At 44.6% G+C, this 27,371-nt stretch overlaps 3 protein-coding genes across 6 annotated transcripts; 2 read left to right on the forward strand and 1 right to left on the reverse strand.

Moving 5' to 3' along the window:
* Positions 1-967: 967 nt before the first annotated feature.
* Positions 968-9,518, forward strand: LOC123072761 (putative disease resistance protein RGA4). Of its 3 annotated transcripts, XR_006435385.1 has the most exons (4): positions 2,398-2,804; positions 4,254-8,117; positions 8,526-8,800; positions 9,226-9,518. XR_006435385.1 is itself a non-coding variant. In XM_044496398.1 (3 exons), the coding sequence occupies exons 2-3, from the start codon at positions 4,358-4,360 to the stop codon at positions 8,576-8,578; spliced, it is 3,813 nt and encodes a 1,270-aa protein (XP_044352333.1). In that variant the 5' UTR covers positions 968-1,177; positions 4,254-4,357; the 3' UTR covers positions 8,579-8,999. The 3 variants fall into 3 exon arrangements, 2 of the variants coding, with proteins under 2 accessions (XP_044352333.1, XP_044352332.1); XM_044496398.1 differs by lacking the exons at positions 2,398-2,804; positions 9,226-9,518 and adding an exon at positions 968-1,177 and having other exon boundaries at positions 8,526-8,999; XM_044496397.1 differs by lacking the exon at positions 9,226-9,518 and having other exon boundaries at positions 8,526-8,999.
* Positions 9,519-12,643: 3,125 nt separating this feature from the next.
* On the reverse strand, positions 12,644-14,220 carry LOC123072763 (uncharacterized). 2 transcript variants are annotated; one of them, XM_044496400.1, is made up of 2 exons: positions 13,089-14,220; positions 12,644-12,762 (listed from the first exon to the last, which is right to left on the reverse strand). In XM_044496400.1, the coding sequence occupies exons 1-2, from the start codon at positions 14,161-14,163 to the stop codon at positions 12,719-12,721; spliced, it is 1,119 nt and encodes a 372-aa protein (XP_044352335.1). In that variant the 5' UTR covers positions 14,164-14,220; the 3' UTR covers positions 12,644-12,718. The 2 variants fall into 2 exon arrangements, with proteins under 2 accessions (XP_044352335.1, XP_044352334.1); XM_044496399.1 differs by having other exon boundaries at positions 12,663-12,762; positions 12,960-14,220.
* Positions 14,221-16,501: 2,281 nt separating this feature from the next.
* On the forward strand, positions 16,502-22,907 carry LOC123072764 (putative disease resistance protein RGA4). Its single transcript, XM_044496401.1, has 3 exons — positions 16,502-16,623; positions 16,955-21,662; positions 22,176-22,907. Exon 2 carries the CDS (start codon positions 17,626-17,628, stop codon positions 21,436-21,438), a length of 3,813 nt encoding a protein of 1,270 aa, XP_044352336.1. The 5' UTR covers positions 16,502-16,623; positions 16,955-17,625; the 3' UTR covers positions 21,439-21,662; positions 22,176-22,907.
* Positions 22,908-27,371: the final 4,464 nt, after the last annotated feature.

Here is a 27,371-nt window from a genome sequence, read left to right on the forward strand (position 1 = left end):
GTCTCATTTGTTTGCTAGGCTTGCTAGTGGTGATGCTCCTGCTTGCAACTACACTATCAATGGGCATGAATTCATAAAAGGGTACTATCTTGCAGATGGTATATACCCTCCTTGGTGCACATTTGTCAAGAGCATCAAAGAGCCCAACATTAAAAAACAATGTGAATTCGCAAGGATGCAAGAGGCAGCCCGAAAAGACATTGAAAGAGCATTCGGGGTTTTGCAATCTAGGTTTGCCATTGTTCGTGGTCCTCCTCGTTTTTTGGGACAAGCGGACCTTGAAAAACATCATGACATGTTGTGTTATCCTTCACAATATGATTCTTGAAGATGAGAGAGACATGAACTTGGAGTTCTTCTACGACAATGTGGGTAGCCGTGTCAAACCAGCTAGAGACCCTAACCGCATTAGAGCTTTTCTTCAAACATACAAGGAGATTAAAAATGCAAACACCCACTTTCAGCTTCAGGAGGATCTCACTGAGTACCATGGGCAAAGGGCTGGACAGTAACAAACTCATTTTTCCATTCATTTGTATTTGTATATTCAGGACAAGTTTTGTATTGCATTATTTATATTTGTATTCGGTGATTTGAATAATTATTTGTAATGTGAATGACTTTGTATTCTGTTGGTATTGATAATTATGATGTGGTATTGATATTTGCGGACTGGCGGGATGCGGGATGCAGCGGTGCAAGAGCAGACCCACAAAGCCAACCCATAAAAAAATTATTCCACAAATATCCATTTAGGCTGTCCGCATCGGCCCACAAAATCATTTTTTCTGCGAACTGCAAACGTGTTCTGCAGGCTGGTAGGATGCGGGGTTTGCTAAAGTTGCTCTATGATCATGTCGAGATCTCTTATCCCCCGGCAAACATCGGCTAAAATAAGATTCCTTTTTGCTTGGTAGTACACGTGGATGGATATGGTGCTTCCCAGACAAAAATCCCCTTCCAAGAATCAGTGTCCCCTAGCCCGTGCTATGCCGTGCTGCCGGCGGCCGCCGAACAAATCGGAGCGCGGCGGCGCCAGTGCAGAGCGAGTCTCTCCGACCTTCTCGACGCCCGGACCTCACCTAGCCCCTGGAGCTTGTCGGCGAGCCGGGCGCTGGGCCAACCACAAGGCAGCGCCGCCGGGCGCGGCGGGAGCCTCCCCGACCCCATTACCAAGGTACGAGCCTCTGCTTTCATTCTTCTTCAGAAGCTCTCATAGCAGATTAGCCACTGATAGGATGACTTTGCTTCCAATTAGCCACTGAAAGCTGTGGCCATTTAATGACATCTTCTACCTTCGAGATTTAGATGAATTTGTAGTAACATTTTGTTCTAGTTGCTATGGGATTCTGAGCCTCACACAGCTTCTTCTTATTCACACGACGCAATTGCGTGATCTCAACTTGTGCAAGCACAGTGCTCTGAATCTGAAACTGTTCTGAAACCATGCCATTGGCCTATCTGTTACAGACTTAGTCTTACAGTTACCATGTTGTTACATGATCTCCCTTTCGTTTGCATTTCTATTTCGCTATATAACCCCGGATTTTGAGCTAAATGCAGCCTCTAAATGCAGGAAATGAAATAATAGCTTGTATGTTTTCTGTAGAGCCGGGGTTTTGAGTGTTTACAAATGCAAGGAAATGTGCAGTATGCTGTTCTATTTTCCGTTGAACTGAAACCACTTAGGATGTGTTTGTTTTGGGATTTTGTAACGTAACCTTATTACGCTGGTATCACATCCCGTCCAAATGTGTTTGGTTCGGTCGAGACGTAGTACAAATCTGATTACGCCCGAAATTTCCTGTATCGGAAACCGTCTCTTTCCCGCACGAAGCCTCTTCCCACGATGTCGTCTTCCTCGCGGTCTCTTCCGCCCAGGCGCAGCCGCCGGTGCACCGCATCTTCCTCGCAGTCTCCTCCACCTAAGGCGCCGCCGCCTGTGCACCTTGATGGCCGCCGGCGAGCCGCCGGTGCACCTCGTCTTCCTCGCAGTCTCCTCCACCTAAGGCGCCGCCGCCTGTGCACCTTGATGGCCGTCGGCGAGCCGCCGACCACCGGGAACCTACACATGTACATGGCGTACATCGCCGGAGCCGATGCTCCCAACCACGGCCGCACGTCGGCTGCATAGACTGTCAGGGTGGACGAAACGGTCCGGTCCTTCGGTCCGGCTCGCGGCCCGCTCGGTGCAGGCCGGCTCGGTCCAGGCCCGCTGAAAAAAGTCATCGGTCCGGTCCCTAGAAAATGGACCGAAATTTTCTCGGTCCGGTCCGGTCAAAGCTCGGTCCGCTCGTTCGGACCGCGACATTTAGCCCAGCTCACAGGCCACAGCCCACAGCAACCCATATAGAGCCCAGTGCGTCAAAAAAAAAACCATATAGAGCCTAGCGCAGACGGCAATAAAGGCAAAGCAGAGAGTTCAAGTACGCAACCCCGTCCATTCCCCTCCCCCGACCCCGAGCGGTCGAGCGCCGCCTCCGCCGGCTTCCGTCGTCGACCACCTCCTGGTGCTGCCGTCGTCAACCACCTCGCCGTAGACCACGAAGCCGCAGTACTGGAGGGAAAGAGGAGAAGAGGAGGAAGCGCAGCGCGTGCAGCTGCCTGCCGTCGAGTTGAGGGTCGACCGCCGCCGTCTCCACCTGTCCGCCGTCGACCACCTCCTCGCCGGCTCGCTGCTGTCGATAAGAGATGACCACGAAGCTGGAGGAGGGGGAGGATGTGCCTGCACCTGCACGCCGTCTCCCCTGCACCTGTTCGATCTCCTCTGTCCTCTCCTCTGCATTATCCCATCTCTGACCGAGGTATTCAGTGCCAAAATTTTCAACAATTAGTACTGAATTGTTAGCAGTTCGTACTGATCTATTGAGTGTTGAATACACCACTGTTAGCAGTTAGTACTGAATTCCAAAATTTTCTTACATCATCTTTCATCCATTCTTCAGCTTGTCATGGTAAATCTATAGCATAACTTGCTTATTTATTGTCGATTCCATCCTCTTTTGAAACAAGCATTCTAAATGTTCAAAATTAGTCTCATATATGCTGTATTCTTGGTCCATTTGCTTTACAAAATATAAAAGGATGACTAAACAGTGGCTAAACAGAGCCAAAAATCCTCCCAGCGCACTCCCAGGATACAAATTCAGTCGGCCCAGTCGGTCCTCTCGGTCTTGACCGAGCTTTGCTGCAGCCGGTCCGGTCCTGAAAATATGAACCGCCAGCCACTTCGGTCCGGTCCGGACCGGACCGGCCGCGGCCGGTCCAAAGCAGGGCTCGGTCAGGGACCGGACCGGCCCGGACCGCGTCCACCCCTAATAGACTGGGCCACCGGCCGGCCAGCACGCCCAGTCCTAGCCCTGTATCTAACCTACTGATTGGAGCACGCACATGCACAGGAGCGCCGCTGTCGGCCACCGCTAGAAATCTGCTGGAATCAGTTAACGTTACAGTTCATAGAACCAAACAGAGTTTGATTTTCGCCCATACCGCTTACAGTGCGGTGTAATTTGATTACGTTTGCGTTTGCGCCACTGCTCACGAACCAAACACCTCCTTAATGTGCAAAGGCCTAGGACCATCAGAGAAGTAGTACCATCCACTCTGTTCACATAGAAACTGCAGGGATACAAACTGCTAAGTGCTATGAGGCACCACCACATATTTCATTGCTTGCTGCAGTTCATGTGGTTCCATGGCATTAATGCCCCAGGAGTATGTTCACTATGAATATCCTCGAATTTTACTACCTCAAGTGTTATGCTATTCCCTGTTTGCCTATGTGTCACAGTTACTCTGTTACATCAGAGAAGGTACATGTGTCCCAGGAGTATGCTGTTCGTTTGTATGTTGAACTGAAAGCAGTTAATGCAGAGTATAGAACCATCAGAGAACTAGACAAGTGTCGGTATCATCGTTCTGTTCACATGCCTGTAGGGATACAAACTGCTAGCTGTAGCGAGGCACCAGGTAAGGCATTGCTTGCTGCACTGGTTGTTATGTGGCATTTACGCCCAGGAACTACCTTCGGAGATGTTCGAGCACCATGATATTTTCCTATGTGTTACAATAGCATGTTACATATGATCCCCCTTTCACTTGCAGTTCTACTTTGCTGGATAACCCAGGGTTTTGAGCTGAATGCAGCCTTTTAATCCACAGGCAGTAAATCTGCTACATTCAGAGTGTTGCTATTAATGCATCATTTATAGTAACATCCTGGTAATCTTACTTTGAGTACATATGTTTTGCAGACCCAGGCGATCAAGATATGCAATAGAGTATTCCAGTGGATCAGGGATCTCACACCACCATTTTCTTCTCCGCCGTGGACTGCAGTTGTGTGCTGCGAGCTCCGATGGCAGAGCTCGTGGCCACCATGGTGGTCGGGCCATTGCTCTCAGTCGTGAAGGACAAGGTGTCCAGCTACCTGCTTGACCAGTACAAGGTGATGGAGGGCATGGAGGAGCAGCACAGGGTGCTCAAGCGCAAGCTGCCGGCCATCTTGGACGTCATTGATGACGCCGAGCAGACCGCGTCCCACAGAGAAGGGGCCAAGGCTTGGCTCGAGGAGGTCAAGAGGGTGGCCTACGAGGCTAACGGGCTCTTCGACGAGTTCAACTACGAGGCGCTCCGCCGCGAGGCCAGGAAGAACGGGCACTATGGCGAGCTCGGCTTCAATGCAGTAAAGCTCCTCACCACCCACAACCGTTTTACGTTCCGCGACAGGATGGGGAAGAAGCTGTGCAGGATTGTGCAGGCCATCGAAGTCCTTGTGGCTGAGATGAACGCCTTTGGGTTTAAGTATCAGCAGCAAGCACCAGAGTCCATGCGGTGGAGGCAGATGGACCATGTTATCTTCGATCCGAAGAAAATCATCAGCAGATCGAGAAGCCGAGACACTAAGAATATTGTTGGTACATTACTTGGTCAAGCCAACAATGCGGATCTCTCGGTCATTCCCATCGCTGGAGTAGGGGGCCTAGGCAAGACCACCTTGGCGCAGCTAATTTACAATGAACCTGAAATTCAGAAGCATTTCGAGTTGCTGATCTGGGTTTGTGTCTCTGACAGCTTTGATGTGGATTCCCTGGCTAAAAGAATAGTTGCATTTCATCTAGAAAAAGATGTAGTTGAAGCAGCAGCTTCCAAGAAAAGCCCACTGGATAGTCTTCAAGACGTACTAAGCGGGCATAGGTACCTCCTTGTATTGGATGACGTCTGGAACCGAGAAAGTGATAAGTGGGAAAAGCTCAAGGACCGCCTTACACATGGTGCCAACGGCAGTGTGGTTCTGACAACTACTCGTGATGAAGGAGTCGCAAAAATAATGGGTACAGTTAAACCCTATAATCTCGCAGCTTTGGAGGATAACTTCATAAAGGAAATTATCGAGACAAGAGCATTCAGTTTGCAGAAGGAAGAAGAAAGGCTTGCTGTGCTAGTTAATATGGTTGATGAGATCGTGAAGAGATGCCGTGGCTCTCCTTTGGCCGCAACAGCGCTGGGCTCTGTGCTGCGTACAAAGACAAGTGAAGAAGAATGGAAGGCTATATCAAGCAGAAGCAACATTTGCACCGAGGAGTCTGGAATTTTACCAATACTCAAGCTCAGCTACAATGACTTGTCATCACAAATGAAGCAATGCTTTGCTTTCTGTGCTGTTTTCCCCAAGGATTACGAGATTGATGTAGACAAACTGATCCAACTATGGATAGCACATGGCTTCATCCAGGACCACAAAGAAGTTAGTCCTGAAACCATTGGCAACCGGATTTTCAGCGAGTTGGCCTCAAGTTCATTCTTTGTGGATGTGAAGCAATTAAAAGCCACATCCTATGAACGCATGGTGGGGGGTAGTTATTACAAACGTACATGTAAAATCCATGATCTTATGCATGATGTTGCGCTGTCTACAATGGAGAATGAATGTGGTTTTGCACCCAAGGAACCAAATCGGATTGAGTGGCTTCCAGATACAGCTCGCCACTTACTTTTGTCTTGTGAAAAACCAGAAATTGTTTTGAATGGTTCTCTGGCAAGAAAATCTCCAGCTATTCAGACACTCCTGTGTGATAGTTATATGGAATACCCACTGCAGCATTTATCAAAATATAGCACTTTGAAGGCATTACAGCTCCATACGCGGAGAAGTCCATTCCCCTTCAAATCAAAGCATCTTCATCACCTAAGGTACCTTGATCTCTCAAGAAGTGATTTTGAAGCACTTCCTGAAGATATAAGCATTCTATATAACCTGCAAACATTGAAAATCTCTGGCTGTCAAGAACTGCGTCGGTTTCCAAGACAAATGAAGTATATGACTGCTCTCCGTCACCTCTACACTCATGGTTGTCCAAAGATGAGGAGCATGCCTGGTGACCTCCGGAAACTCATGTCCCTACAGACGCTTACGTGTTTTGTAGCAGGCCGTACTGGCTCTAAGTGCAGCAATGTTGGAGAGTTGCAGCATTTAAATCTTGGTGGTCAGCTAGAGCTAAAACAGCTAGAGAATGTGACAGAAGAAGATGCAAAAGCAGCAAATCTTGGAAAGAAGAAGGAACTCCGAGAACTGACATTAAAATGGACTGTTGGTTCTAGGGATGATGCAAGGGTGCTCGAGTGTGTCAAGCCTCATCATGGCCTGCAGTCTCTAAGGATAGAATCCTACGGAGGCACCACATTTCCAACATGGATGGCTATGTCGCGAAACATGGTTGAAATCCATCTCTCCTATTGTAAAAACCTACAATGGCTATTCAGTTCTGGTGCATCCTTCAGTTTTCCAAATCTGAAGGAGTTTACACTTCGAGGTCTGGAATGTTTGGAGGGATGGTGGGAATCAAGTAACAAGGAACAAGGAAAAGAGGTAATATTTCCTCAGCTTGAGAAGTTGCATATTCTTGACTGTGCAAAGCTGACAACATTGCCAGCAACACTGCTTGGAGAATCTCACGGTAGAATGGCACGCTCAGCATTTCCTACATTGAAGGTTCTCGAATTGAGATACTTGAGGAGCTTTGAGAGATGGGATGCAGTCGAAGGACCTCAAGGAGCAGAGATAATGTTTCCTCAGCTTGAGGAGTTGTATGTTGCACACTGTGGAATGATCAAAGCATCATCGGGACAACAAAAGGTTTGTCCAAAGCTGACAATAAAAGCTGAATCACCAAAGCTACGTGTTTTAGAGATGCAGGGCAGTGAGGAAGAGATGTTCCTGTGGATAGCTAGACATGTGACTTCACTGACCAATCTGAAGCTGCAGAACTGTGAAGGCTCGGAAACAACCTCGGCAGCAGCGGCTGATATTAGTTTGAGACAAGCGATGAGTGCCATGGAGAAATGGAACCGTCACGATTTCCCTCTGGCAGACATGGAGTTAATTGGCTTTAAGTCAGGCATAACCAAGCTATGTGCATGCTTTGTACAGCTCCAACGCTTGTGCATCAATGATTGTGCCGCACTTGTCCACTGGCCAGAGAAAGAGTTCCAAAGCTTGCTATCCTTGAGGAGTCTAAACATTATGTCCTGCGGACAACTGGTTGGATACGCAGCCGAGCCATCAACAACAACATCAGAATCCTCGAGTCAGCTCCTGCCACGCCTGGAGTCTCTCAAGATATATGGCTGTACGAGCATGGTAGAGGTCTTCAGACTCCCCGCGTCCCTGAGGAAGATGACGATTCGCGATTGCGCGAAGCTCAGGTCCATATTCAGCAGCAGGATGCCACAGCAGGGACAGCCATCAGCATCGGCCATTGTTCAAGGCTCACCACCTGTATATTCGGAGGTGCTCCCATGCTTAGAAGAGATAGATATACGGGGGTGCGACGGATTAACAGGGGGCCTTGATCTTCCCCCGTCCCTCAAGCACGTAAGCGTCTATCGGTGCAGTGGGTTGAGGTCAGTGGAATCTCACTCGGGAGAGTTCCCGTCGCTGGAGAGCCTCTCCATCGGGCTCTGTGAGACCCTGTCATCCCTACCGGATGGCCCACGAGCATACCCGTCTCTCAGAATGCTCAAGGTCTACGACTGTCCGGGTATGAAGAGGCTCCCTGCTTGCCTGCAGCAACGCTTAGGTAGCCTCGAGGGGATAACTCTAGATGCCCATCATCAAGGTTAGTGTCCTTATCTATTTTAGCTGCTGCATTTAAGCAATAAATTCAGACATCCCTTGCTTCCAGATATATCCCTTTTTTTCTTAATTCCTTCCAGATATACTACCGCTAGTCCGCTACTGCTAGAGCTGGATTTATTGCTCCAGCTAGTGAGATACCTCATTAAAAAAATCGTGTCTCAATTTTTCCATGTTACAGCAAACACGCGTTGCGAAGGCATGTACAAGTGAGTATCATTTAATTGAGTAGTTAGATATGAATGGTAATAAGTACTGCAAAACCCAAAATCAGAGCAGATGTCCTTCTCATGTAAATCCTTTGTTCCTCCAGAACACACTTTAATTTCAGTGTAAACTTTGATGCTACATTAGTACTTACAAATTTTCTCGTGGCATCATTTGTGACCAGGACCTATTCTGTCGAAGCCCAAGACATGGATAAATGGCCTCTGTAGAGGTTAGTTGAGCTGTCGACATGTGTGTGACACCATCACCATGTGAAGCTACCAAGCAGCAGCAGGAGATGGTGATGCCCCATACATATATTTTGAGTTATCTTCTGGTGTCGGTTGTGCATGGTGGAACTGTTTCCTCACACACAACCTAGGTAGAGTAGAGCTCATGTCTGAATAAAGTTGGAGTATTTCACGCTCTATGGCAAGAATTCCGTGACACTTGGTTTAGGTATGTCTCTGCATTTCTTGTTCTAAATAAGTTTGCGATGACGTTATACGTCTCCTTCAGTATTGTTTCAGTCAGAGCAAGTATGTAGAGAACTGGCCTGGAACGTTCATATTTGTGTGCTATGTAGTACGTAGTACTTAATTCTCAGTATATATGCAACTCCTTTATCTTGGACTTGCTGGTCCAGGATTTACCCCCAGCTAGCCTTGCAATTGATTCCTGCATGACGTGTACAGCTATTGTCTTACTTTCTGAAAGAGAAAAGGTGCTTGAACAACGTTCTCAGAAAAAATGTACATATTATCATTAATTGCGATGAAAGTAGGCAAAATATTTGAAATTCTCAACCAAATGCAGGGAGTAATATTAGTAGTATTTGCTCAATTTCATCACAGCCTAATTATTTTCTTTTCTGCATCGTCCAGGCATCCATCATGTCATCATCTCTGTTACAAGAGATATCCCATTTGCTGGGATGCTACATGATTTCTGTTTTGCTAAGAGAAATTTGTGAGAATGTCACTGGTCTTTTGTCGAACTCTGGCACGCGCCTCCTATGACGACCCATGGCTGGGGGCGGCCGGCCGAGCTCCACCTCCGCCCCCCTCCTCCGATGTGCTGTTTGTCAGTGGTTTCCTCCTTGATATTTGGCCATGACAAGCGTATCATTCAATTAAGTTGCTCACCTATGAAATATTGGCAAGGACTTTGGGCTTCTAGCGTAAGGTTATGAAGTGTGGTGGGTTTGGGAAATTTCTGGATAACTCTCTTCCTCTCTAGTCTATACAATACATATACTGGTTTACATGGGCCATGTGGGCCAGATTCACACATATACAGCCCAACACTCCCCCTCAAGATGGGTGATAGATATCTATCATTCCCATCTTGTCACACGCAGAATTACACTCCTTGACACTTAAACCCTTAGTTAAACAATCAGCCACTTGTTCTCTAGAGCTCACATAACTTATCCTGATTATGCCATCATCTAACTTCTCCTTGATGAAGAAGCGGTCTATCTCGACATGCTTGGTTCTGTCATGCTGAACTGGATTATTAGCAATGCTGATAGCTGATTTATTATCACACCATAACCTTAGGGGATCCTTCCTTATTACCTTTAACTCAGAGAGAAGATTTCTTACCCATAACATCTCACTCAAGCCTTGTGAAATAGCTCTATATTCAGCTTCAGCTGTTGATTTGGACACCACTGGCTGCTTCTTACTTCGCCATGACACCAAGTTTCCCCCAACAAACACACAATAACCAGAAGTTGATCTTCTGTCATCCAAACAACTTCCCCAGTCTGCATCACAGTATCCATCTATATTAAGATGCCCATTCTTCTTAAACCATAGCCCCCTTCCTGGATTACCCTTCAGATATCGGAGGATTCGATAGACAGCCTCTAAGTGTCCACTCCTAGGATCATGCATGTATCTGCTCACCACACTCACTGCATATGAGATATCGGGTCGTGTATGACATAGGTAGATGAGCTTTCCAACAAGTCTCTGGTACTTCTCCTTATCCACTGGTTCCCCAGATTCAGCACATAACTTATGATTCTGGTCAATAGGTGTTGAAGCAGGCCTACACCCAAGCATGCCTGTATCACTAAGCAAGTCGAGAGCATACTTCCGTTGTGACAGAACAATTCCTTTAGGGGATCTAGCAATTTCTATACCAAGAAAGTACTTCAGTTGGCCTAAATCCTTTACCTCAAACTCCTTGCTCAGGCTCTTCTTCAGTCGTGATATTTCCACATCATCATCTCCGGTGATTATAATATCATCCACATACACCGCAAGGATTGTAATCTGACAATTTGAGTGTCGGTAGAATACTGTATGATCCCCATTGCACTGTTTATATCCCATATTGCACACAGCACGTCTGAATCTATCAAACCATGCTCGTGGAGACTGTTTGAGGCCATACAAAGACTTCCTTAACTTGCATACCTTTCTTGATGTCTCGGGCTTTGAGAAACCAGGTGGAATCTCCATGTAAACTTCCTCATGTAAATCACCATGTAGGAATGCATTCTTTACATCTAACTGATGCAAAGCCCAACCAAAGTTAGTGGCACAAGAAATTAAGGTTCTCGCTGTGCCCATCTTTGCGACAGGTGCAAAAGTCTCATCATAATCAATCCCGTATGTCTGACTATAGCCCCTAGCCACTAACCTTGCCTTGTATCTTTCTACCCTTCCTTCAGGAGTCTGCTTCACAGTATACACCCATTTACAGCTAACCGGTCGTTTTCCTGCTGGAAGAGGTACAATATCCCATGTCTTGTTCTTTTCAAGTGCTCTCATTTCCTCCAACATTGCCTCGTACCACTTTGGATCCTGCTTTGCCATTTTCCAATCTCTTGGAGTCACCACAGATTGCAATGATGCAATGAATGCTTTGTATCTCGGAGACAGAGATGTATATGATACGTAATTAGCTATGTCATGCTCAAAACCATACCTCTCTGGAGGTTTTCCAGCTCCAACTCGGGTTCCTTTCCTCCAGGCAATAGGCAAGTTCATTGAATCGTTTACATTAGATGGAGTTGGAGTGGCACATGTCTCACCATCAGACAATTCAACAATTTTAACACTTGTTGGAGCCTGTTGCTCCCCCTGCACATGTGTGTCACTTGCTATTGGAGATTGTTGTTGTTGCTGCTCATCTTGTAGTTGCCTCCTGGTATAGACCCTTAAATTTTCTTCCTCATTTGGCTTTCTCCATTTCTCTTCAGTCATAGGTTGCCTCCTGGTATACACCCTTAGATTTTCTTCCTCATTTGGCTTTCTCCATCTCTCTTCCCTTGCATGACATGGAATTGAACTAACCACAACTCTTGGTGGTTCATCTTCATTTGTCCTTGGTGGTTCACTCCCGCCCTCTCGACTAGCACCACTCATGCTAGGAGAGTCGAAGTCAAATAACGAGCTGAGATCCATTTTTTCTCCATAAAACGGTTCAGACTCCCTGAATGTCACATCCATGCTCACAAATGTTCTCCGCTCGCTGGGACTCCAACACTTGTATCCCTTCTGACCAGATGGGTAACCTATGAAGATGCACTTTACTGCTCGTGGATCCAGTTTTCCCACTGAGGGTCTATGATCCCGGACAAAGCAGGTGCATCCAAATACCTTAGGAGGAACTAAGAATTTGTTCTCACCTAGTAACATCTCACATGGCGACTTCATTCCAATCACCCTTGACGGCATCCGGTTGATGAGGAATGTAGCTGTCATTACAGCCTCACTCCACAAGAATTTTGGCACGTTCATTGTATACATTAGTGACCGAGCAACCTCCAAAATATGGCGATTCTTCCTCTCAGCTACTCCGTTTTGAGGTGGTGTACCCGGACAAGATGTTTGGTGCAATATACCTTGACTTGATAGGAATGTGACAAACTCCTTATTCACATACTCTGTCCCATTATCTGTCCTGATCATCTGTATTTGTGTATTGAACTGATTTTTCACATAAGCATAGAAATACTGAAAGCATTTAAAAACCTCATCCTTATGCTTCATAAGATACACCCATGTCATACGAGTATAGCAATCAATGAATGTAACAAAGTACTTCATTCCACTTAGAGAGATAACAGGACATGTCCACACATCTGAGTGAACAAGCATAAAAGGGGAAATACTCCTAAGACCCTTACTCACATAAGATGTCCTTGTGTGTTTAGCAAACTCACATGCATCACACACAAGCTTGTTCTTATCCACCCCACACATTACATCGGGAAAGACTTTACTCATCTTCTCAAAAGACATATGTCCCATTCTACAATGGTGAAACATTACCTTTGTTTCCTTTTCTCCCATCATTGTTTCTAACATCGTAGACACCGCATTATTTGGCACCTCGCGATCCATGTACCATAGCCCATTACGCCTGGTTCCAGTCCCAAGCCTCTTCCCCGTTTGCCTCTCCTGAATTAGACATAAATAGCGGTCAACTATTACTCGACAATCCACATCGTCAACCAAAGCACTCATTGACATAAGATTGACTGGAAAGGCAGGAACATGCAAAACAGATGAAAGTTTAATAGATGGTGTGCATTGTATTGTGCCAATGCCTTTAATGGGTTGTGAGGTGCCATCAGCAGTTTGGATAGTCTCCTTACATGTGGGTGGATATGGAATATATGACTCAAATTCCATTGATGTGCCGGCAACATGCTTTGATGCCCCCGAATCTAATATCCAATCAGGATGTGATCTTTGTGAGAGAATAGATGCATGAGCACAATTACCTTCATCTGTAGATACAAAGTGAGCAAAGTTGCTGTAACTAAAATCCTCATGATCCTTATCACCTGTGCTTTCTGTTCTTTTCTTTGATTCTTCTTGGGTTGCGAGTGAGGATCCTTCTTCTGAGACTGCCACATTTGCCCTTTGACCACCAGAGTATCCCCGGCCTCGGCCTCTCCTTAATCCACCTCGGTTATATCCTCTCCCCCTTCCACGCATGTTCCTACGTGGAGCCGTGCAAGAACGAATCAAATGACCCTTCTCACCGCAGTTGAAGCACTCTCTGCTCTTATAGTCGGTTGCTATGAAGGCTGGATGAGATGGAGTCGTTGTATTGTTCTTCATCAACTTTAATCGGACCTCCTCCTGTGCCATTGCTGCTATGGCATCCTCTAAGGCAGGTAGAGTAGGTTGATGAAATAAAGTAGCACGTCTCGCCTCAAATTCAGAGTTCAATCCTTTGAGAAACTGCATCACTCGTCTGCGTTCAATCCATTTTCTAGCAGCTGCTATGCAATCTGCATGTGGCAAATCCAGAGGATCATAGTGATCTAAATCAGCCCACAAACGCTGCAGTTCAGCAACATACTCCATCACAGAATTTTCCCCTTGTCTGAGTTCACCAACTCTCTCCTCTGTTTCAGCTATTAACATCACATTCCCTTCACCTGAGTACAGTTTTGAGAGGGTTTTCCATACCTCAGTAGCAGTTGAGATAGTCTCAACAGTTGCGGCAATGGTTGGAGACAAGGAGTTCAACAACCATGCCACTATCAAAGAGTTGGTACTGCTCCATGTCCTCCATTCTGAAGTTTTCTTGTCTCCTGGCTCCTCTGCCTCACCACTGACAAAGCCCTCAAGCCCTTTAGTCCTCAAGATGAGTAGCGCCCTTCTTGACCAGCTCAAATAATTCTTAACACCTTCCAGCTTAATTTCATTTGGCATCAAGTCAATTTTCTGAATTGGCTCAATGTGAGGAACAATTGCATTATTTAGAGATGCTGCAGCTCCTACCTTGGCTGTTAGGAGCTCAGCCAATTTTTCAATTGCCTTCTCGAGTCCCTGATTTTCTCCCATGTCTTGCCTCAATCACAGCAGGCAAGAACTTTCCTTCTTCCTCAGTACGCTATCTAGCAGCCCTCACACAGCAGCACCAAATCAATCCAGGAGCTCTTACCTCCTCTTCTCTGCTAACTCCACTGTAGTACACCACCAGCAGCAACAGAGTCAGCAGCAGCACTTGCAAGCAGCAACAACAGCATCTTCCTCCTTCTCCTCTGCAAACAACAGCAGTTCCAGCACACAGCAGCCACAAGCAGCAGCAGTGCAAAGAGCACCCTCTGCCGCACCAACAGCAAGCAGCAGCAACTGCAGACTGTTCTCAGTCTTTCTCCAGCAGCAGCAAGCCAGCCGCACAAGCAGCAAACCAGCCAGTACTTGGCCTCTCCCCTGGCGCAGCCGCCTCCTTCCTCTGCCCTCTGCCACACACAGTAGCACCCGCGGCACCAGGAGCACTTCGCGCGCGCGCACCTCTTCACGGGAGAGAGCAGTGCCGCCTGTAGCCTCCAATCCCCTCCAGGCGCTCCGCAGGCAGCCCGCGCGCTCGCACGCAGCCGCGCTCGCCGGCCCTCTCCAGGCGCGCCTCTACCGCTGCCGGTCCCGCCTCCAGTGCCCCGCGCAGCACACGCGCGCCAACAACCACCCTGGGTGCCCGGAGCTCCGCCCCACGCTGCCGATTCACCGCCGGCGACCTACAGAACCCAGCATCGCCTCCCGCCTGTGCTCTGATACCATGAAGTGTGGTGGGTTTGGGAAATTTCTGGATAACTCTCTTCCTCTCTAGTCTATACAATACATATACTGGTTTACATGGGCCATGTGGGCCAGATTCACACATATACAGCCCAATAGGTTACAGCCCCACACAAAAAATCCGCTTCCCAGAATCATTTTTTCTAAATGCGGTAAGGTTGTCACAATGGCACATTGAGGGGTTAAAAAGTGGAATATACTCTTGTGAACTATCATAATATTATTATTAGGTTTCCAAAGATGTCGTAATAAAATTAGGTGTTTATTATTTTTTGGCAGCTGATATTTTCTTCCAATGATGATTATTTTAGTCTGATTCGACTTATGAATAACCTTTTGTTTCTTCTCCTCGTCTAAGTTTTTTCACTAGCAAGAATCCTCAGCCCTTAAGAGATTCCTCTATTTTCAAGTGTGCGATGGATATCTGATGGCTTCAGAATGCTCGGTGCCATTGACTGAACTGAACCACAAAAAAGAGGAAAATAATCCTGAGCTCTGGGAATCCCATGCTGACATTGACTGAACCACACCGGCGGGCCGAGGTGCTCTACGGCGGTGCCCCCGCATCTGGATGCACCTGTCTGCCTCTTCGACCACCATGACCTCCTCCCGTCGGTGTGCACCGTGGCGAGGATTCACCTCCTCCGCTGTCGTGACTACAATCTACAATGCTGTCTCGACCGGCCCCATCCAGGGCCGGCTGACTCTCCGGCCTCCCTCCCTGCCCTGCTCCGCCCCCGGGTTCGTTATTCCTCTCCTTCCTTCCTACAGATTGGTTGATTGGTTCGGGGTAAATGTCTCTAATATACTTCGTCCAATTAGATCTGTGCAGTCATATTCAGGTTACTGAACTCTAGTTTCTTGCAGAATTGTACTACTAGACTCTGTCCAGTATATCATGTGCTGGTTGTTCAACCAGGTCCAGGAAATTTCCTGGCTAATAACCTGATAGTTAAGTCAACAGATTTGTTTACTTCGATTCTGTTGGTATCTTCAGGTTAGTACATGCGGAGTCACTGTATTCCAATTAGATCACAGTATATAGCTGCCCTTTTCGTCTTGCGAAATAGAGAGGAAAAGACTAACTTTGTGCACATGTTGTGTTATGGAATGTCACACCTAATTTCTGCAAGATATGGTGTTTCGGTCTCTGAGTGTTATCTTCACTTACTCAATGGTGTTCATATAGTAAATTTTCTGGTTATTATGAACTGAAAACGCGTAGGCTGATCCATTGATAATAATCGAGGACCTCGGAGCTCAGGTGTAGACGATGGATAGCATAGTTGAACCGATAATGTGTAGGCTGATCCATGGATAGCGCAGTTGAACCGATAATGTGTAGGCTGATCCATGGATAGCACAGTTGTACTTCAGAGCTCAGGTGTCGTGTCTGCGGTGGTCAGCCGAACTATCGTGATAGGCTGATCCATGGATAGCACAGTTGTACCTCAGAGCTCAGGTGTCGTGCCTGCGGTGGTCAGACCAACTATAGTGTGCAGTTTCCCGATATGCTTCCTTTTAGCTGACAAAATATAAATTTGTCATCTCTGAATGTTCTCCTTTTTTTGTCTGGACGTGTTTCAGTTTCAGGTGGAGCATATTGAAGGATTCAGTTGTATAGGACCAGATCCCGTCGTAATTTTTTCGGTACTTCTTTCTCCAAATAGACTCGAAGACCTGAATAACAGTCATACCATGGATCTGAACCTTTCTTGTTTTGTTGTAAGCATACTTCTCATCCAATAATCTGGACTATGAAGGATCATGCCATAATTTGAGTCTACCCTTTTTTAGCTATTTCCTGCTTACAGTACAGAACTAACAAGGAAAGATATGCTAATGCAAAATGTAGAGAACTAATAAAACAAAGAAGAAACACTTATTGTAAGAAAATTTCTTTAAAACATTGCATTGTTTCTCTCGTTGGTGTGCTCCAATGTGTTCTCTGAATCCAGTTATTGTTTATGTTCTTGAAAAAAAATTTGATTTCTTCTCTGTGTATTTACAGTTTGTCTCTTATATGCTATTTCACCGGTGTCTTTCAATTAAATAGGATTTTCGGAATCTATGGGTGCTTGAGGCTTAATGCTTGCAAGAGTAACAATTTTGGCTGCAGCTTGGAATATGTTTCATTGGCTGCACATATGTCTTGAACTGTTCAATGCATGATGATGCACATATGTCAGAAGGTTTGGTTAGCTGTCCCTGTTGTTATACGCCAACCCAGAAATTAACAATGCCTTGCTGAGGTACAGCCAGCTGGAATAAATATTGCTGAGGTGTTGCAAGGTTGGGTAGTTGACTTGTGATAAATTGTGATTGGTTGAAGAAGTGCTGATCAAAGCTCGACTCATCTGAAGGAGTATTTCATTAAGTACAACCATCAGTTTATACTGTGGTAAGAAATAAAGATGCCCCAGCTGTTAATGTGCAAAGTCAGAATAGCTGTCCCTATTATACTACGTCAAACCAAAAAACAATTTCCGGTGCTGAGCTACTACTCCTCTGTGGAAGTGTTTTATTAAGTACAGCCAAATCGGAGAAGAAGGTAATCGAGGGAAGCAACCACTACTTCTCCCCCAGAAAGTCAATGCTTGCACTGTCTTCCATTTTTCTCAGAAGATCTCTGCATCTAGCTTGCTCGCACCACCGTTCTCTTCTCCATCCTGGACTGCAACTGGGATTCCCTGTGTTCCGCGTGTGCCGTGAGCTCTGAGCATTCCAATGGCAGAGCCGGTGGCCACCATGGTGGTCGGGCCGCTGCTGTCCACTGTGAAGGAGAAGGCGTCCAGCTACCTCCTGGACCAGTACAAGGTGATGGAGGGCATGGAGGAGCAGCACAGGGTCCTCAAGTGCAAGCTGCAAGCCATCCTGGACGTCATCGCCGACGCCGAGCATGCCGCGTCCCACAGAGAAGGGGCCAAGGCTTGGCTTCAGGAGGTCAAGACGGTGGCCTACGAGGCGAATGATATTTTTAATGAGTTCAAGTACGAGGCGCTCCGTCGTGAGGCCAAGAAGGATGGGCACTACAGCAAGCTCGGCATTTGTACAGTAAGATCCTTCGCCACCCACAACCGTTTTGCGTTCCGTGACAAAATGGAGAAGAAGCTATGCAAAATCTTGCAGGCCATTGAGGTCCTTGTGGCTGAGATGAACACCTTTGACTTTAAATATCAGCAGCAAGCACCAATATCCATGCACTGGCAGCAGATGGATCCTGTTATCTCTGATCCAAAGAAAATCATTAGCAGATCGAGAAGCCAAGATACTAAGAATATTGTTGATACACTATTTTGTCAAGCTAGCAATGCAAATCTCACAGTTGTTCCCATCATTGGGATAGGGGGGCTAGGCAAGACCACCTTAGCGCAACTCATTTACAATGATCCTGAAGCTCAGAAGCATTTCGAGTTGCTCATATGGGTTTGTGTCTCTGACAGCTTTGATGTGGATTCCTTGGCTCGAAGAATTGTTGACTTTCATCTTAAAAATAGTATAATTAAGGCACCTTTTAAGAAGGGCCCATTGGATAGCCTCCAAATTGTACTAAGTGGGCGTAGATACCTCCTTGTCTTGGATGATGTACGGAACCTAGAGAGCGATAAGTGGAAAAAGCTCGAGGTCCGCCTTACACATGGTGCTAAGGGCAGTGTGGTTTTGGCAACTACTCGTGATGAAGCAGTCGCAAAAATAATGGGTACAGTTAAAGCCTATAATCTCGCAGCTTTGGAGGATAACTTTATCGAGGAAATTATCGAGTCAAGAGCATTCAGTCTGCAGAAGGAAGAAGAAAGGCCGGCCATGCTAGTTAATATGGTTGGTGAGATCGCGAAGAGATGTCGTGGCTCTCCTTTGGCTGCAGCCGCGCTGGGCTCTATGCTGCGTACAAAGACCAGCAAAGAAGAATGGAAGGCTATATCGAGAAGAAGCAACATTTGCACTGAGGAGTCTGGAATTTTACCGATGCTCAAGCTCAGCTACAATGACATGTCATCACAGATGAAGCAATGTTTTTCTTTCTGTGCTGTGTTTCCCAAGGATTACGATATTGACGTGGACAAACTGATCCAACTATGGATCGCACATGGCTTTATCATGGACCAAAAAGAAGTTAGTCCTGAAACCATTGGCCAATGGATTTTCAATGAGCTGACCTCAAGGTTATTCTTTGTGGATGTGAAGAAAGTCCGAGTCTCACGGTATGAATATGCGCGCCCGGTGGTGGGTGATTATCCCAAACATACATGTAAAATCCAAGATCTTATGCATGATGTTGCATTGTCTACAATGGAAAAAGAATGTGCTCTTGCACCTAAGGAACCATGTCAGATTGAGTGGCTTCCAGATACAGCTCGCCACTTATTTTTGTCTTGTGGACAACCAGAAACTATTTTGAATGAATCTGTGGCGAAAAGATCTTTGGCTATCCAGACACTTATGTGTGCTTGTTATCTAGAAATGGGAGTTCGGTTGCAGCATTTATCAAAATACAACTCTTTGAAGGCATTACGGCTCCTTTTAAATTGGGGCGGACAATTCCATTTGAAACCAAAGCATCTGCATCACCTAAGGTACCTTGATCTCTCAAGAAGTTATATCGAATCACTTCCTGAAGATATAAGCATTTTATACAGCCTACAAACATTGAACATATCTTGTTGCTACTCACTTCGTCGGCTTCCAAGACAAATGAAGTATTTGACCGCCCTCTGTCACCTATACACCCATTGTTGTCCGAAGTTGAGGAGCATGCCTGGTGGTCTCCGAAAACTCGTGTCCCTGCAGACACTTACATGTTTTATAGCAGGTCCTACTGGCTCTAAGTGCAGTGCCATTGGAGAGTTGCAACATTTAAACCTTGGTGGTCAGCTAGAGCTAACTCAACTAGAGAATGTGACAGAAGAAGATGCAAAAGCGGCAAATATCGGCAATAAGAAGGAACTGCGAGGCTTGACATTAAAATGGAGCGTTGGTTGTGCTGATGATGCTAGAGTGCTCAAGAGTCTGAAACCTCATGATGGACTGCCGGGTGTAAGGATAGAATCCTACGGAGGCACCACCTTTCCGACATGGATGGCTATGTCGAGAAACATGGTTGAGATCCAACTTTTCCAGTGTGAAAAACTGCAATGGCTATTCGGTTGTGATACCACCTTCACTTTTCCAAATATGAAGGAGCTTACACTTCAAGATCTGCATTGTTTGGACAGATGGTGGGAAACAAGTAACGAGGTACAAGGACAAGAGATAATGTTTCCTCGGCTTGAGAAGTTATCTATTGTTAGCTGTGCAAAGTTAACAGCGTTGCGGGACACAACACTGCTTGGAGAACCTCATGGTACAATGGCACGGTCAGCATTTCCAGCATTGAAGGAACTCTACTTGGATTTCTTGGACAACTTTTGGAAATGGGAGGCAACCGAGGGAACACAGAGAGGACACATGGTATTTCCTAAGCTTGAGAAACTTACAATTATGAACTGTTCTATCCTGACAGCATTACGGGAAGCACCGGTTGATGGAGATCATACCATGGCACGGTCAGCATTTCCTGCATTGAAAGTTCTGAAATTGAAATGCTTGAGCAGATTCGAGAGTTGGCATGCAGTCGAAGGATCTAAGCGAGAAAAGTTAATGTTTCCTCAGCTTGAGCAATTGGTTGTTATACACTGTGAAAATATGACAACATTATGTGGGCAGCGGACCTTCCCTAGCCTTCAGGAGATCCGTTTCGAGTTTTGTCCAAAGCTGACAACAAAAGCTAAATCACCAAAGCTCAGCGTGTTACACATGGAGGGAAATGAGGAAGAGATGTTCCTGTGGGTAGCTAGACATATGACGTCATTGACCAATCTGAAACTAAAGAACCTTGAAGAAACGCAATCAACCTTGAAGGCGGCTGGTAATAGTTTGACACAAGTGGTGGACGCCATGGAAAAATGGAATCCAGATGATTTCCCTATGGCAATTATGCACTTGAGTGGCTTCAAGTCGGGTGTAACTGAGCTATGTGCATGTTTTGTACGGCTTGAATGGTTGTACATCAATGATTGTGCCGCGCTTGTCCACTGGCCAGAGAAAGAGTTCCAAGGCTTGGTATCCTTGAGGAGTCTAGAGATTTCTTACTGCAAGCAACTGGTTGGATACGCACAAGCTCCTGCAGCTGAGCCATCAGCAACATCAGAATCCTCGACTCAGCTCCTGCCAAGCCTCGAGCATCTCAAGATAGTTCAGTGTGAAAGCATGGTAGAGGTCTTCAAACTCCCGGCATCCCTGAGGAAAATGGAAATTCTTGATTGTTCTAAGCTCAGGTCCATATTCAGTAGGAGGCTGCAGCAGGAACAGGCAGCAGCATCGGATCTTCAAGGGCGATCACCTGTATATTCAGAGTTGTCGTCATCGTCGTCAGCTGTATCCAGGGCAGAGCATTCTCTCTTTCCATGTTTAGTATCTATATACATACGGGGGTGTCATAGCTTAACAGGGATCCTTGATCTTCCCCCGTCGCTCAAGGAAATTAAAATTACCATTTGTTAGTGCAGTGGGTTGAGATCAGTGGAATCTCACTCGGGAGAGATGCCATCATTGTTGGAGAAACTCAAGATCGGAGGATGTGAAATCCTGTCATCCCTACAAGATGGGTCACAAGCATGTTCTTTACATTGGAAACTGTCCTAGTATGAAGAGACTCCCTACATGCCTGCAGCAGCGTATGAGCAGCAGTAGCATCCAGAAGAAATGTCTAGATGCCCATCTTGAAGGTACGTACACATGTCAGTCTGGTTGTCTGTTAATCTTTCACATTCAGCAACAAATTCAGACATCCTTCTAGCAAATTATATTTTTTGTTAGAACTAGAAACTGTCCTTAGGTTCTCTAAATGCCTGCAGCAATGTCTAAGCAGCCTCGAGCTGAAATATCACATTAATTTGTCACATTTCAGCAACAAATTCAGCCTCTAGATATACTACTGCTTGAGCTGGATCAGTTGTTCTAACTAATAGATGCATCATTAAATGAGGAGGGTCTTGATTTTTTTTTTGATAGTTACCACTACACTAGAGTTTATATTGAGTCAAGGATAACAGCACACACGAAGGAATCAAAGATAACAGTAACAGCATAACTTGTACTACAACCCGTCACCCATAATTGGAAGTAAACACTCCTTGTACCTATACTCTCTGTTTGTTCGGTGCATTCTTTTTCAGTGTCAACTTTGATGCTAGTTTACATGTTTACTATATGTGACACCATTTGTGATCATTGATCAGGGCCTAGTCTACTGAAGCCCAAGGCGTGGAAGTATACCATCTGCAGAGATTAGTGAGCTGTCGGTATGCAACACCATCACCATGGGAAGCATTGTTGGTAGGCTTTCTGTTATGGTTTGCTACTTGTTGTTTCAAGACTCCATTTTCTCAAATGAAAATGTGGCCCTCTTTGATGGGGAAAAAAAATCACCATGGGAAGCTACCAAGCAGCAGCAGTAAAGGAAGAGATTTGATTATATGCATGGGCCGTCGCTATATTTTGGGATGTCTTCTGCTGGTGTTGATTGTGCACGGCTCTGCCTTTTCGCAGAACTGTTTCTGCTCATACAGCCTGGATAGAGTAGAGATCATGTTTGAAAAGAGTATGTATTGTCGCGATATCGTTTGCCAACATTCATATGCCAAGAATTCTTTGACATTTGATTTGGGCATGTCGCTGTATTTCCTGTCACAAAGAATGTACTACCAAGTTATGGCATGAACATGCGTGACGGCCTCTGATTTGGAACACTTGTGTGAGACCTTTATAATAACTCCTTCACCTTGAATATATATGGTTTCAGTACCTGCTGAAACACTCATGGTTGTCAGCTGCATCTTGGACTCGGTGGTCAGCTAGCATTGCAATGGTGTGCTCAGCTAATTAGTTTGAGTGTGGCCTAGATAAGAGGTGTAGCTACATGGCCACACAGCTACAACTTTCCCATAGTATCTGAAGAAAAGGAATGAAACACGCACAATAATATTAGGGAGGTTTTCTGCATTTTTTTCCTTTTCTTTTCTATGTTTTTAGGTATCTCCATTTTGGTTTCTTTTTTTCTTTAATTTTTTTTCAAATACATGTCAACCTTTTACTGAATACAGCTTGAACATTTTTTATATACACGTCGAATATTTTTGTCATTACATGTTGAACATTATTCGAATACATGTTGATTATTTGTGAAATGTACATTAGTTTGTTTAAATAAAGAGTGGGCATTTTAGAAATACAAGTGAACATTTTTAAACACACATTTAATATTTACATGCAAACATTTGTCAAGTGCCATAACTTTTTTTAAATGGTAAAAAAGATCTTTTTTATAGTTTATGAACATTTTTCAAAATTGTTTCCAAAAACATTTATGAAGCATGTTTTTCAAAGATATGATTTCTTTTTACAAGTTACACTTTTTTTTAAAAAATCATGAACATATTTTGTGAAATATCTTTAAATGTCACAATTTTTTAAATGGTATGAGTATTTCTGAAAATTATGTGATTTTTTTTACATTCATGAACATTTAACGCATAGTGAACTTTTTTAAAATTTAGATAGAAACATTTTTGAAATATATTTAATTTAGAATATTTTGATATATTAACAAATGTAAGAAAGAAAAACATAAACAAAAAAATGAACGAAACTAACAAAATTGTGTGGACCAGTCATGGACTTCTTCTCAAGTTCCGTGGACCGGTCACTAGAGAATGAGGAGAAAATGAGTATGATATTCGACGATGTTAGTGTGACAAATGATTATGTGAGGGTGCCACCTCCCTCGTCTCAATTTGGGTGCTCTCGAATTCACAATGATGATGACGTGGATGGTTCGGGATGTGAATTAGATGCTACCCGTGTTACACCTACCAAAGCTAATGGTCGGGAAAAAAGAGCTCATGTCCGTATTCACCTAATCCTGCTATGGTGCAAAAGATTGCATTCAAGCGTATTGTTGGCCTTTGGGAAAAGCGGGACATTAGTCGCAATTTGGCGACATCTGAAATGAATGAGGATGCTATGAGGGATGAGATCAAAGAGATGAAGTACATGGTGGTGAAAGTGGAGCTCTCTACCCAGAAGTGAAGTGTATTTCCATGCTCTAAATCTCTTCCCAAAGAAGGAACATCATGATGTCTTCAATGCGCTCAATGATGAGAATGGATCTTCTGCTCATGAAGAAAGTACTTCTTATCCCTTTGCACCATCGATTAAGGTGATATGGGTATCCTTTTGTTGGAAACATGTAATACTTTGAAGATCTTCCTATTGACGCCTTCTTCTCAAGTACTCGTATGTAAGACAACGATGCTTTTTATGATATTTTTATGTGAGACAATGATGTTTGAAAAATCAATTTTATGTTATATGGGTGACAAAACGCTAAAACACAAATCAATATCATAACAAATTACAGTCCAGGTGCATTACCAACTTTTCTATTTGAATTTAAAAATTAAGATGGAGGGATAGGAACTGGAAAGATCTTGTTGGCTCATTTTCAGGGGTTTTATTTCATAGGATCTTATCCGGAGCTTATTTCACATGAACTTATGCATAAGCCACAATTCAAAAGAACTGGCCCTTATTGCGTCATTCGATTGCAGAGAGTTACTCAAGTTAGGCGCATGGCCAGTCTGTGGAGGATGGTTTGGAATATAACTTCATAGAACTCACTGGCAGGAGCATGATTCTGCCATCTCAAAAGTCAGTGCGAAACAAATCGACTCCTGCCGTGTCCATGATTTGATTCGTAAAATTTCCATCTCAAAATCAATGGAGGAAAATCTTATTTTTCATATTGGAGAAGGACAAATAGCAGAGCCACGTGATTTTCTATTTAAAGAAAGTATATGACTTTGTGCTCTCCATCTTCTTGGCGGCGCAGTTCATCACCAAAATGGACACTTGAAAGTGGTCTTGAGTGTTCTTGAGTGATTCGACATAAGCTCAATGTTTAGCAGCCTTGTAAGCATTGTCCTCGTCCAAGGCATCACGCCCCTCCTCCGCTACTGCAGTATCAGTCTTGGAACTGACTCACGACAACAAAGTATCTGCACTAAATAACTCAATGATGGCATATGTCCTCCAAAAACACATACTCAATGTTAAGATGAATCTAAAGTGGTACTTCCCTATTTTGGAACAAGTGGTGTAACTTTGTGGCTTACATTCATCTGTGGCTTTGGGTTATTGTGCTGTGATGGTGAATATTATTTGTGGCAAGTAAAATTTAATACCAATACATATACTAAACATTTCATATAAAATTGAATAATATCAATTATACTAAACATTTATACTTTTGTTCAATCACAAACACATCCAATATATTGGCATTACAACAGTTATACTAGTTTTCTTATTTTGCGTCTTAAAAAAATATTTAAACCAAATCATCTTCTATAAGAAAAAAATTCATAAAGTTGTATATCTTATAGGATTAATGTTCTATACTTGATTCTTATAGTGTGATTGTTTGATTGTGTATCCTAATATATCTTGGTAGATATTAGTGTGGCATAGAGAGTATTTTGGCAATTGTCTCTTGTTTTTTCTTTTCATTTTGAGAAACGCGGTAAGAGTTAGACATAAACGCTCACATACATGCATGCACTCACCTCTGTGAATACATGCACACATTATTCCTCTTTGAGTGGTTAAATTAAAAAAATGAGAGCATGTAACGTCATTATGAAGAAATTGTCACCTCTCATTAGCATTTGTTGTATACTTTTTTCACATCATGTAGTTCCTATACATTATCAAAGGCTTAATAATATGCTCATAACATGTCTCCGCATCATATAAGGGCGGGGCTGTCCCCTCCTATCTGGCTAGTCTTTTGTGGAGAGGGCCCAAGCCCTGGTATAAGTCCTTACTTTCTTAATTCATCCAGGAAGTCCTTCCAGGTTTTGGAGGTTACACGGTTTAAGGCCCGGATCGCATTGTTGACTTGATCGTTCTCTTGGGCCTGGTTGGTGGGACAAGACACTCGTGTAGCGGGCCCATGATACATGTGGGTTGGAAATGATGGTTAGCGGACACGAAATTTCCCCACAATCTCAACTTCCTCGAGCTTCAAGTGTGTGGATCTCTCCCACCAAAGTAGTGAGACGCATGGCTCGGATATTCACCGATTCGGTTCCTTCCATGGATGAGGAGATGATGTGACCGATGTGTGAGGAGGAGATTGTTGGGTTTAGTCCCGCATCAATTCTGGGAGGAGACATAACACGACTTATAAGGGCGGGGTGTCCCCTCCTATCAGGCTAGTCTTTTGGGAGGGCCCAAACATTGTTATATAAGTCCTAGTTGCTCTCCGGTTAGGGTTGGTTGATGGGCCGAGACGCTTGTGTAGCGGGCCCATGATGCATGTGGGTGCAAAATGCTGGTTAGCGGATCAAAAATTGTGTAACAAAACTTAGTTAGAGTAGGACTCATGTCTGGATAAAGTACGGGTACTGTCACGCTTTCAGTTTACACTTGGTTTAGGCATGTCACTGCATTTCTTGATCCAAATAAGTTTGCAATGACCTTCAGTATTGTTTCACTCATAGCAAGTATGTATAGAACTGGCCTGGAACGTTCATGTGTTGTGTTCTATGTATTAATTAATTCTCTATATATATGCAGCTCCTTCATCTTGGACTTGCTGGTCCAGGATTTTCCAGCACCTAGCTTTGCAATTGATTATGCATGGTGTGTATAGCTCATGTCGTACTCACTTTCTGAAAGAAAGAAAAAGTGCTCGAACTACATTCTCAGAAAAAAGAAGTACATATAATTGCCCCTAATTGCGACCAAATTAGGCACAATATTTGAAATTCTCAACTAAATGCAAGGAGTTTGTATTTTTCTCAATTTTCATAGCAGCCTAATTATTGTATTTTGTTCATCATCAGGATATTCATCATGGAGTCACCTCTGTCAACAGAGATATCCCCTTTGCTGGGATGGTGCATAATTTCTGTTTTCCTAAGTGATATTTGTGAGAATGCCACTTGTCTCCCGTGGAACTCTAGCACGCGCGTCTTCTGACGACCCATGGCCGGGGACGACCGGCTCGAGCTCCAACTCTGCCCCCTTTTTCGGGACGACCTATCTGCCGCTTGTTGGGCCAGATTGGCGGAGGTTCGCACATGGCAACGTGAGTGGGCCGGCGCATTGGTTGGCACAGTAGATACTGGTTTAAAAATTCACAAAAAAAATGCGCACACTACCCGGGATTCAATCCCCCACCACTGACTACTTAACCTTGTAGCTAGCCACCAGAGATAGTGCCTCTGAACTAATAACCACCGTGACCTGTTAAGAACTAACAACATCGGCCTATAAGAATATTTTCCAAAAAAATATTCGAACATGTTTAGAAAGTTCCAAACTTTTTCTGACAAACGCAAACAATTTTTGGAAAAATATGAACAATTAGG

The sequence above is a fragment of the Triticum aestivum genome, chromosome 3B, assembly GCF_018294505.1.
Source record: "Triticum aestivum cultivar Chinese Spring chromosome 3B, IWGSC CS RefSeq v2.1, whole genome shotgun sequence".
NCBI classification, from domain to species: domain Eukaryota; kingdom Viridiplantae; phylum Streptophyta; class Magnoliopsida; order Poales; family Poaceae; genus Triticum; species Triticum aestivum.

Bases quoted from the DNA above. Each gene is read 5' to 3' on its own strand.
- LOC123072761 (XM_044496398.1), top strand. From the start codon at position 4,358: ATGGCAGAGCTCGTGGCCACCATGGTGGTCGGGCCATTGCTCTCAGTC. The intron at 8,118-8,525 runs GTTAGTGTCCTT...ATTTGTGACCAG, and splicing joins TCTAGATGCCCATCATCAAG to GACCTATTCTGTCGAAGCCC.
- LOC123072763 (XM_044496399.1), bottom strand. From the start codon at position 14,163: ATGGGAGAAAATCAGGGACTCGAGAAGGCAATTGAAAAATTGGCTGAG.
- LOC123072764 (XM_044496401.1), top strand. From the start codon at position 17,626: ATGGCAGAGCCGGTGGCCACCATGGTGGTCGGGCCGCTGCTGTCCACT.